The following is a 12,367-nucleotide window of genomic DNA, read 5'->3' as shown; positions in this document are numbered from 1 at the left end:
TCTAGCTATTTCAGTCATGACAGACACGTTTATGCAGATGTTAACTATATATTTACAGAGATTTTCATTTTAAGAAGTAAATTACCTCTAATTGTTTTCTTCTGTCAACGGATGATACAAACGTTTTTTATGTTAGTAATGTAAGTTTTCAAGGAAAGGATTCAACTAGGGGAAGATTTCACCAGGTTCAGCTGCTATTAATCCCTGAAAAACACACAGACACTTTCATGAAGTCATTGTATACATTTAATATCCAGTCTTAAAGTAATTCACAAAACTACAACTCATAGAGCCTTCAACATTACGCTTTATTTGAAATAAACACTACAATCAATCAGAAAAGACACTGCTGATATCCAGTGGCTTTGAAGACATTTGGTTAATATAAAAATCCCATGAAGTAAACCATACACCCCAAAATCCCATTAAACAGTATACTCATGTTAAACACAGTACAAAGCACAAATCAAATTCAAGCATATTATCCTGGTATACTGGAATTAGACATGATAACAAAATACTCGATATCTGAACTATGTGGCAAGACTTGCGGCAAAAAGTAAACCATTTAACATAAAAAAGACTTTAAAATAGAATTCTATAATATTTCTCCACAACATGGAAGTGAGTCATTGCTGATTGAATCAGCTGGAAGAATATCTGGCAAATAATAAAACCTCATAAGCAAATTCCCAAACAATACCTCATTTCTCCTGATATACAACATCTGCAAAGTAAAATATTCTGACTAAATCAGCTGGCAAGTGTTTTGGCAAAAAGTAAACAGCCAACCATAAAAAAAACAGCAGCAATCATAAACATACAATTCCAGATACATTTCCTGTAAATTCAAGACTTTGATAAATAAAAGGCAAGCGCAGTGCACGTTTTCCTGTCTTCTTAGGCCTCCGCCGCTGTGAGTACTGAATTTGTGGCAAAGAGGGTGAGCAGAGAGTCCGGCTTCTTCACTTGTCTCGAGATCCTCCTAAAATGGAAACACAGTTTGCAGTGAGCTTATTTTCTCATTTTATGGTGAGCCCAAAAGCACCTGGAAGAAGTGTCTGACAGGAAGGGTTTAATTTAACCCAAAACATTATATTTTCCAAAACCTAACCAAGTAAGTTTGTTACCTAAACCTAAGGAGATTTCTGGCAGAAAGCCCTGAAGGAAAACTTCTCCCATGTGTACATTGGGTGGGTTCTTTCTTCTTCTTCCTCTTTGAGTTTTGTTGGCAACAACTTGGTGCATTACCGCCACCAACTGTTATGAAGTGTGAATGGCTAATATTTACAATATTCTACAAAAATAATAATAAATGAAAAAAGACAAACAAAAAACCCCTCATATCTTCTCGATCATATTGATTTGTTTAAGGCACAGAAATAATAACACTCATTTTGTGAGTTCTTTTGAAGAATATCTATTAGACCAAATATACTTTTATCTTTGCCTTATTTCTTCCTCATATATGAGACAATGTAGTGTAAATGCTCTACTGTTTCTTTTTACCCACAATAATCACATCTACCTGTATCATGTTTACTTATAAACATTTACTTACAGACAGACAGACAGACAGACAGACAGACAGACAGACAGACAGATAGATATAGATATAGATATAGATATAGATATATTTACTCACATTGCCCCCACACACAGTGACAGCACCAGTATGGCGATGATGGCAACAGCGACATATACATAGATAGGTACCATGTCCCATCCTGGTTCAGGTGCCACTTCTTCCTTCTCTAAAAACAAAGCAAACACACACAATGTTCAGGTTTATTTACATATTCCCTTCATCAATAAAAGCATCTATCCATGAACTTTACAAAGACAAGTCAACTAAAATCGACATAAACAATAGATCATCAACGCAATGTCTAAATAAAGCAGAAGATCCCTATTTGGACATTTGATAGATCCACAAGTAATTTGGACCCATTTGTATTGCGTAAGATTTATAACAGTATGACAGAAACAGTAAGAGACCGGCAAACACATTGCATATATTGAACATCACAATAAGACAATTATGTCAAGCTAAGCAGAAATCACACACACTAATTAAAAGAGTCACAAATAGTATTAAATACATCAGCAAGAAGAATATTAAAATCCCTCAGAGGAATTTGCAGTTCATTCCAGTGGTGCAAGGTGCAGAGTACTGATACACTTCAAACTCAACTTTTTAATATCTCAGCAGCTGATTGTCATTAATTAGCTTTCAACTTTGTCATATAAATCGTGGAAGAGTGCGTGACGACCCTTTCCACCCTGTCTGCTTTCTTTTCAGGTACTAGAGGTAGAAGTAGCAGATGTTCATCAGCAAACACCTGGGCTCAACAGCAACACTAGCAACACCTGGCTAGTAACACCGAGCTCAGTTTGCTGTCTCTTTCCTCCCTGAGACCCCCATTTGGTTTTTGGTTGGTATTTTGACTCATATTGCTGCATCATACAACATTGCACAACACACTTTTCCACTCATGCATGCATCCACCTACATTGCTTAACTTACTGATTACACATGCCACTGTAAGTTTAAGTTTTCCTCTTGTGCTTTTTTAAAAATAAATAAGAATATTAAATTGGTTGTGTGCGTCTCCCTCTTTTGTCATGTCCGTGCGGCCAAAGTGTGATGGCTGTCTTAAATATAATGAATCAAACGGCACAGTGGTAAAATGGCATCCAGTGTTAAGGGTTGTGGCACCAGCATAAACATACAGGATATCTTCATAATCCAGTGTAGATAGTGTTGTGGTTAGGATAAACCACCTTTGTTCCTGTATAAGAATCCAGTAAGAGTTTTGTATCAAACCAAATTCATAAGTACTTATATAATGCTGTGCTGTCACATATATCCACAGAGTAGTAACATCAAAGCTCTGTGCTCTTGTGAAATGCATATTTATTTTCTTTTTAAGGCTAAGAAAATGTTAAATTGATGAAAGTGCAGTAAAGCCAATAGCATACAGGATGGCATTGTCCACACACACACACACACACACACACACACACACACACACACACACACACACACACACACACACACACACACACACACACACACACACACACACACACACACACAAAAACAACTAGGGGCCCAATATTGACCCTTGTGGGACACCATTATCAGTCACCTGGAGTGCAGTGAAGGAGACTCACCGGCAGAGTTTGAGCAAACATTTTATTCTGCAAAAACATTGTGACGCTGCAAAGCAGAAGCTACCGAATACTTAAGGTCCATTCCCTCAGTTTTGGTACGAATAGGAATTCAAACTGGCAATACATTTGGCAAGAAGATAATCATTAAACATGAAAACAAAGAACCCATTAGTTTAACATTGGTGTACATCCAAAAGGAGATTTTAACAAGAATGGAGACAGGAATTCCTAAGGCTAATTTAAACACTTGTAAATTAGGTGAAATAGACTGTGGCTTACAACCATTTACCTTCTGGAAGAGAAAATAAACAGCTAGACCCCTAATGACCCCCTTTCCTTCTACTCTTTGTGCAATGTGATTGGACACTGTAGCCTTCAAGTACTCATACAGTACAGTGCATCAGTGAAATCCAGCTGGCAGCTCATTTAAATTAGAGCACCAGAAATCAACAAGCACTTAGATTAGATACATCATCAGAAATAGTTAGATCATACTTGTCTGTCAATACCTTCAAAAATACAGTCATACACCTCAAGTGACTCAAATGTCCTTTCAACAAAAAAAGTAGTCAGATTAGGCAATGGAGAAAAATGATCACTTAATCTGTGCATTTCAGTCCTTGTGTGGCCAATTCCCAGTCTTTACCTGGAAGGTGTTGATGCAAGGATCCATCGTAGACAGACAGTTTTAGTCGCTAGTGGTACATCCTTCTATTGAAGTAATTCAACACAAACTCAGATCATTTTTTAAAAACTAGATTTACAAGTAGAGACCAACCCGCCTTAAGGTAGGCATTTCCACACAAATTTTAAATTAATAAAATTGCTCCAAATAAAGGAACACAAAGTTCTATGTAGGCCACTGGATGTCTCATGTTTGAAGCTCAAAAATACATTTGTGGTGCTGTTGCATTTATCACTCTCAAAATTATCATAACATAACATTTTGTTCAAGATGCTTCCAATCCTCAGATGCTCCTTCATCCTGCCCGATCTTGGCAGCATTAGTGTCTAAAAAAACCCCAAAACAAATAGACAAATTAGAAAGTTTACGCAAATTATGATTTCTATGCATTTGTATTTATAAAGTTTTGTAAAAGGGCCATGATGCTTTGATGCTGTCTAATAGCCTGCACTCATTGTTATTTTGACACACCTGCTGAAGTGGCATAAATTAGATGTTGTCAAGCAGATAATTATGCCACTTCCACAACATGTCATTACATTTGTGGCTCTCACAACTTCTAAAATAATTTTTAAAACATTTATTACAGATATTTTTGTTGTATAGTATCCACCAAACAAAATCCTAATGATAAGAGCAAAATAAAGTAAAATTAAATTTGATAAGACCAGAAGGCATGAAAATAATAATATATTTGAAATAGATATATGCCATATTGTACATCTGAATGCAATTTATGTTTTGCAATACCATAACAATTATAAATAATAGATAATTAAACTTACTGTTTTATGATGACATCAGGGTCTTCCAGGAGGGACTCCAAAAAGGACTCATTGATGTTGTAAAAAACAAAAAGTTGCTTCACTGCTTTTTTGTAAATGTCTATACCTGGAAACATTTTGAATTAATCCTCCATTAAAGCCAGATTCAAAATAAATCTCAGGAATTTAAGGTGTCCTAAAAGCTTGTGCTTTTTAAAATTTCTCCATCTGTGGCACATTGCTACTTATATCTCATGAGGACACCCAGACAAAAGACTGACAGGAAAAGTTTAAAAATAAGTTTGTTTGTCACACTCAGATGAACGGATTTCAGGGTAGAAATCATTTTTAGGTTCTCTTCGTAATAACGAAAACAAATACTGGTTTTACTGCAATGTTATTTGTAAATTGAAACATCGTTACCTGGGTGGCATGTCGGACGGCTCCACTCGCTCCAAAAGCTCTTGTCTGCACAATACTTGTGCAACTTGGACCGAACCCTGAAGCAGTTTCTCTGATTGTCACGGTTGGAGGGCAGCGTTAGGCTCCTCTGCCTCGTTGAAATCTGCTGCTGTCAATAACAAAAATGTGTAGAGAAATGATTAGAATGCAATATAAATTTGAGTTAGAGAGTCAACACACATATCCCAATACCTAAATTGACTTTAAAGCTGCATTAATCAACATTTCTTTTATTTAGTCTCATTTAGCTCCCAGGTTTTATGGCACATTTGGTTCAGTCTCACCACTCTCATTAACCCAGCTTTTAAAAGCATTACCCAGCCCTTTTTAGCTGTGATGCACCAAACTGCACTGTAGAAATTCTGGGAACATTATTGGACATAAGAAGAAATTAAATGATGATGAATGTTATGGTCTTGGGTTTTTGTTTCCTGTTTCTTCCTCATGTGTCATGTTTGGTTTAAATTCCCATCCTTGTAAGTTTTCCCGTCTTTTTCATTGTCTGCTCTGCCCTGATTAGTTTCACCTGTCCTCTCCTCACTTCCTGCTCACCTGTTCTAACTTCCCTTAGTAGTCAGTCCCTATTCATACCACCTCAATTTCTTTGTTCTTTGCTGGCTCCGCATTCATTGCTGTATGGAGTTTGGGTATCTGTTTTGCCTGTTACACCTGCCTGCTTGGGGCTTCTTGCATTAAATATTTTAATCTGCCTGTTTTGCCTGCACTTGTTTAAAAAAGATGCTCTTGCAGTTTACGGATTATTTGACTCTTCCCTCTATGCTTACATGCCTCTCACAGCAGCCTAATCCTGTTTTCTGTAGGTGGTTCTGCAGTACTTTTATCACTCTTGCAGCTGAACAATCGTCAGATGTGGAAAACTATACACCGAAACCCTGAAGCAGAAATGCTCATATTACGTACCAAAGCAATTTTCCCATCAGGGCCTTTTTGTTGGTGTTCCACCTCCCATTCTAGACATTGTCCAGGAACGCTCCCAACTGGGCTTTCCCAGTGTAGTTGCAGCTGCTTGTCTGGACCTGTTTGCAGATGCACCTTCTCTGTGGTTTCAGGCTTCACTGCATGAACATTAAACAAATGACGCACAGATTACAGATTGTGACGAGGAAGCTGAGAGGTAAAAAAAATATTTTGGTGAGATGCCAGTGGAGCAAGTAATGACCCCAAACAAGGTAAAACATGAGGGCCATAATAATCACTAGAGTCTCATTAAGTTTGCGTGTTAAGGCAAACCCTCATATACCGTGGTTTTGGATTTGCAAGGAGATGAATGTAGTTTGCAGGGGGCCTTCAGGAGAGGAGCCATTTACACAGAAGTTGATATCAGTCAACTTTGGGAGGGATTTTCCTTTGAAGTTGCAGCCGCTCCTGGTTCCACCTGAGGTAAGATATTTCGGGCATTCATCTGCCTGTTCCAGCCCCTTGTGCCTTGGGAAGAGACAGACCACATAGCTTTCCTTAAATGGGTGCTATCTATCCATCCAGACAGTTTTGTTGAGAATTGTTGAGGTTTGAAGATGTTTGCCGTATGATTACCATCATCTTAATTCTTCAAAGGACAATGGCCTTGATTTCTTATAATAATAATATCTTGGCAGATTAAATTCAAACAAATCAAGCAATCACCAACGTTGTTCAGGTTCATCTTCAGGGGATCTTTAAATAACTGTTCCATCGGGTCAAAATCAAGGGATTACCGAAGTAAATAGGATTTATCTTCTCAGGACCATGGATGTCTTTCAAGGGAATCCATCTAATATATATGTTGTTCTGGACCAAATAGGTGGTGCAACTGACCTCGGAGGAAATTGCTAAAAAGGGTTTAGATGGGCCCATAACATACCAGAAATACAGATTTTGCCGTGAGTTGGCAGGCATCTTGGGGTTTCCGCCCCATTTGCACTCCAGGTACTGCCTGTTATGGTACACACAGACAAAATCCTGGACTGCAGTCCCCACAACACCTTGAGGTAGGAAGGGCATTAAAACTAATCAATGTCAATTCATACATTTTCCATATATCTCATTCTGATGAATTTACCACCATTTATACACCTCAAGCACTGACCTGTGCTGGAAGGTTTCTGGACCAGTTCAGTGTAGCTCGTGCTCTTGATCATAGTGCCGTTGGTGCAGGATCCACTTAGCAAGGTGTAGACTCTCACTCTCACATCTTTCATCAGATCAAACTGGGCACTGTGCTCCGTCCTAGACATCCTGATAGCCTGCCAATCCAGAAACACAATCCCACTATTCAGATTACAGTTTATTCATATACTGCGCTCAAACATGCAACAGATGCCTTTGGACAGAAAGTTTGCTTCTCAATCTTCACTATCAGAGATTTTATTCTGGGAAACCTGACACTGGTTATTGTGGGAATTTGATGTCTCAGGTGTTCACTCGAGAAGATCATGTCCTGAAGCATTCAAGTATGAGAAACTGTCAATATCCTGCCAACAATGAATGCATAATTAAGTCAAGATTTTATAGCTGCTGTTTGAAATTGGTCTGTATAAGGCTATGAAAGACCTCCATTTATGCACAACTATCCCAATAATCATAGTCATATCATTGTCACCACAGGCACAGATATGATCATTGTCTTAGACATTCCATATCAGTCATATCTGTCATACTCCTTGTATCTCAGACACCAGCACTCACTGGAAACATTACTGTTTGTTCCTGCTCAAACAACATCCTGCAGATAAAACCAATAGAGTTCAGTAAGTTTTGCTCAAGTATATCATGGTGCAGTGACAGAAGGTTTGTTGAGATTTATGCCTTTTGGCATGATCATGAGATCTATGACTTTTGGCAAAGATCTATGACTTTTGGCATGCAAACAAAAGAAACCGTCTAAGAAAATGCTAAAAGAGAACTTATGCCATTCATTCAAAACAGTGTTGAAAGTCAATTTACGATGACCTTTACTGGAATAAACCTCAGACCAAAGAATAAACCTGGTACAGGTTCTACAGAACTGAAGCAGTGACTCAGTGACTCAACACTGTGAAGCTCAATAATAAAAACAATGCAGCAGATCATCTAGAGTGAAGCAGCTGAAGTTTAAGGATACATCATTTAATATTTCTTTTTTTCACGTCCTTGTTTCACATATAATGAATAAAATAGAACTGCATCCCTTTAACTGACTCATTAACATAGCTGATCATGTCACCTTATATTGATCATTGCTGGCAGGAGATTAGGCAAGTTAAGAGCCTCTGTGTAAGAATTGAATGAAATGGTGAGCACTTACAGTCCAGCTGTTCCTGTATGTGTTGAAGTACTCCAGCTGATACATTTTTGAGCAGTTTTGAGTCATATTCATCAAACTGGCTGGGGAGCTCCATCTAATCTGGAGATGTCCAAAATGACCAGGGTCCAATATCACAAGGTCCTCAGGAGGATCCACTGCAAGGGAAAACAGAATGATTTACAGCAGTGGTTCTCAACTGGTCTGGCTGCGAATGTTAGTTTTAGTGTTTAGTATGACTGCTAATCCTCAATCTGTGCTAAACAGGCACCCTCTTGCACAAAATGGCAGTCCTGACAATAAGTCCCTGTCTCTGCAGAACTATTCATTTAGTGTGCACATCATTAAATGCATTTTACTTTTTACTTTTTTTTAAACGACACAAGTGGTAAACAAGTGAAGAGTGGCATGCGACAGATCTGGACCAACCTGTAGGTCCATTGCAATGCGTGCTCTCGGGCCAGGTTATTAAGAGCAGCATCAGTGTCAGCCAGGATTTACTCGCCATTCAGATGTGTGTACACGCTTACAACCAAGACTGTGAAAAACAAATACAGATTTAAAAACTTGTATAGAATGTAGCATAAAAATATAGGCTACTTTATTTCTTAAGCATGAAATCCCCGAAAAAAACAACGAAAAAACAAGACGTTAAATATAAAGAGTTTTAGAATGACCGATATAATATTACATAAAATATTGAGAGAAAAAATAAAGCTGTCAGACTTAAAAATGTACTTACGCGAACGTGAGGCAGGTTCGGGGCTTCAGGGCACTGACAGTGTTGGTGGTCTGTTAGACCGCGTGTGCTGCTCACAGGAGGCGTCTCACTCTATTGAAGGCAATCGTTGAGTAATATCCGCATAAATAATGTATGATGTTTGAATACAAATATAATGTGCTGAGGAGGAGGAAGCTTCAGAGGGTGGAGACACAGAGACAGTCCGCTGCCATTTAAGAAAAAATATCCCTTTCATTATCATGTCATGTTGGCTCTTGTGTGGATGAACAAATATGTCCTCTGAAATCCTCTTCTCTTGGCACCAATCTTAATATTTTTTTCTGCGTTGTCAACCAATTTTGTAAGTCCAGTGCTTTTGTGCCGTGGTCCATATCATTATTAGGCTAATTCTCATTGTCGCCGAGGGAACAGTTCATACAAATCCTGCATTCACATCTGTCAACACACCTGTCTGGCGATATACACTGTGGGTGAGGTCGAGCGTGACGGAAAGTAAGCGTCACAGTTCAGGTTATTCCAGTCCAGAAGCTGCAAACAACTCTTAGGAAAAAACATAAAAAACACAGAAACGTCTAAGAAAAACAAAACAAAGCCAAAGCCACACTTAATCTACAGAAAAGCCGAGATGAGACTCTGAGGGATCTGATGCAGAGCTGGGCTTGGAGGAGGAGCTACGATAACGTAGCTGAGGATGGAGAGAAAAGTTAATTAACGCATGAGTGGGTTTATGTGCATACCTGATTGTACTGTAGACTGTCTCATGCACTAAAACCAGACACACTATCGAAACCTAATCTCAGAACTATCAGCACGCCATGTATCTCTCTTTTCTGCCACTGCACGCTATAATAATTTCATGAAAGAAAAAAACATCAGACATGACAGAATAAACCTCCAAATGATAAATTGTCTGCAGTTTTCTGTTGGTGAGACATTGTGTTTTTCCTGGGAGTAATAGATTCCTGGGCACAGTTTTTAAATTACAGTAAACATTCATCTAACTATAGAAAACAGATTGAGCTCAGAGAATATGTCAAACTAAACAGAGAAACAAAGATGTGAGAAACAAGATCCACATGAAGGCTGACATATAAAGGTGTGGTCCAAGCAAAGGTGTCAGAAGTAGGGAGGTAGAATGTGCGTAAGGAGACATTTGCCCCACCACTGTTCACCCGCAGCCTAATTTGGGCATCGCTGCTGGTGTCATCCCACTGCATGATTGTCTCCGGTGATTTCTAAGCTTCTGACTCACTGAAGTTCTTGTTTTGGACTGGTTGGTTTCCATCCATTATGTGTCAGGACTTACTGTCTAACTCAGAACATTCCAACAATTTGTTTTGGCACAGTTCAGGTGGGTAGCAACAACTGGAACCCAATGCACACAAAGAACATGCCCAAATAAATCACGTTATCATCAGCAGACTGTCGGCACATTGAGCAAAGAGCTCCAGTGGGCAGAGCCTGAGATGACAATAAAGGACAAGACAGACTGAGCTGCAAAGAATTTGACTTTATTTTATATGGACCACCGTTGTTTTGTTTTTTGTAAGAAATCCCTGGACTTTATACAGATGATATGTACAGAGGTTCAGCTTCAGCCACTCAGTATTCTTGCATGCATTTGACTTGTTTTTAAATACAAAAAAGCGTATATACATACGTTTGAATTTTCTTGGCAGTGTGGTATTTAGACATGACTCACGGATTCACTGTTTTCTTTGGATGAGATGATAAGATGAAGTGTTAAAATAAAAAAAATAAAAAATTACAGGTACAGATGTAGTTAGTGCAAAAATGCAGAAAAAAAGTGAAGTGGGTTTATCACCAAACCACATAAGGAAATATAACAGCACCTCTACAGTGCGCCAGCCTAACATCTCCATGTTGCAGACATTTGTCAATGTTCATTGTGTTGTGTTGCAGGTGTGCTTTAAAGTGGGTATCACTTAATTTCTTCTTTAGACACATGCTGACTTGCTCCCACGCCTCATAAAACAACTGCCACGAACCCTTTTTATCTGTAGAACAAAATAACCAAATAATAAAGAACCGGATAGAACAGTTAAATCGAATGATAACACACACATTCATGTGTTTAAAATCACAATCAGAGATTACTCTTGATCAGTAGAGGTTGTATGACTCCTCCAAACAGGGCAAACATTTTAAAGGATAGGTTCAAATTGTTTCAAGTCTGTCTTATTCCGTACCCATATGAACAGTGAGAGATATCAGTCGCTACAATCATTCCTCCAGTTCACACTGTCCTGAGGAAATCCCTGTTTAAAGAGTTTCCTGTGTAAAAGATGGATGGCCAAAATCCCCGGAAAAAATACTTTGTGACGTTCAGCCGAAACTACTGAGGCTTCAGCAGTCTGTGATAGACAAATCAAGTGGGTATCTGCTGAAGATAGTCTTTTCAGTACAAAATCCCCAATCCCCTCATTGTGTTAATATACCTCTGCCACAGTTCAACAAAGAAACACTGTTTGTGGAATTGCACACTATGACGACTGTAAAGCTAGAAGATACCCACTTGACTGCTGAACCCTCATATTAACTTTGGCTGCATTTTTGCAATGATTTCTTGACAGCCAACTTAAACTGTGTTAATGTACATTTGGGCATGTGACCACTGTTTTAAGATAGAAATAGATAGATAGATAGAAATAATAACATACAGTCACACTGCATTTGATATGTCACATTCAGTTTTTGCAAATCATAACACAAACCATCTGGATACACCTCCGTCCCCGTGCTGTGAGATCCATTATCTGTCTACAGCGGTGAGGCTTTTGCTGAAACACGGAAGCTTGCAATCGGAGGATACCCTCATGATTTGGCACTTGGTTAATTTACAGTAAAACAATGAAAGGGCAGCTCGACATACGGTAGTGTATAAAGGTAAAAACAAGAGCAAGGCATCAGTGTGACATTTGCCAACATAATTACATAAGTCAGTTGTTTTGCCCTTAGCTGACAGATGTGGAATGAGTCATCTCACCTTTTACAGTGCAAACTACATATACACATCAAAGGAAAGAGGGTGAGGCCCCACACTTACTTAGACATGCCATATTTAATGTGTACAGCTATCAGAACATGAGAGATTCCTATGAATTTTATGAGTGAGTAAATGAAGGACTTAAAGGCAACTGTAAAACAGAAAAAAAGGTTATAAAAGGACACAAAGCTGCACCACATTCATTTGAATTATATGTAGGAGATACTGTATATCATGCCCAAGCATGTTA

The 12,367-nt window shown here is 38.5% G+C and overlaps 1 protein-coding gene across 4 annotated transcripts; it reads right to left on the bottom strand.

Moving 5' to 3' along the window:
* Positions 1 to 260: 260 nt before the first annotated feature.
* Positions 261 to 9,668, bottom strand: il13ra2 (interleukin 13 receptor, alpha 2). 4 transcript variants are annotated; one of them, XM_068715753.1, is made up of 10 exons: positions 9,111 to 9,668; positions 8,798 to 8,906; positions 8,372 to 8,526; positions 7,175 to 7,331; positions 6,950 to 7,070; positions 6,350 to 6,534; positions 6,010 to 6,164; positions 5,050 to 5,197; positions 1,646 to 1,754; positions 261 to 985 (listed from the first exon to the last, which is right to left on the bottom strand). In XM_068715753.1, the coding sequence occupies exons 2-10, from the start codon at positions 8,874 to 8,876 to the stop codon at positions 901 to 903; spliced, it is 1,194 nt and encodes a 397-aa protein (XP_068571854.1). In that variant the 5' UTR covers positions 8,877 to 8,906; positions 9,111 to 9,668; the 3' UTR covers positions 261 to 900. The 4 variants fall into 4 exon arrangements, with proteins under 4 accessions (XP_068571854.1, XP_068571855.1, XP_068571858.1 ...); XM_068715754.1 differs by having other exon boundaries at positions 5,050 to 5,194; XM_068715756.1 differs by lacking the exons at positions 261 to 985; positions 1,646 to 1,754 and adding exons at positions 4,108 to 4,188; positions 4,648 to 4,753.
* Between the last annotated feature and the right edge of the window lie 2,699 nt (positions 9,669 to 12,367).

The sequence above is a fragment of the Cebidichthys violaceus genome, unplaced genomic scaffold (genome assembly GCF_023349555.1).
Source record: "Cebidichthys violaceus isolate CVI_PGR_0920_01 unplaced genomic scaffold, fCebVio1.0.p SCAF_20, whole genome shotgun sequence".
NCBI lineage: Eukaryota > Metazoa > Chordata > Actinopteri > Perciformes > Stichaeidae > Cebidichthys > Cebidichthys violaceus.
This window is presented reverse-complemented; position numbering and strand designations above follow the sequence as displayed.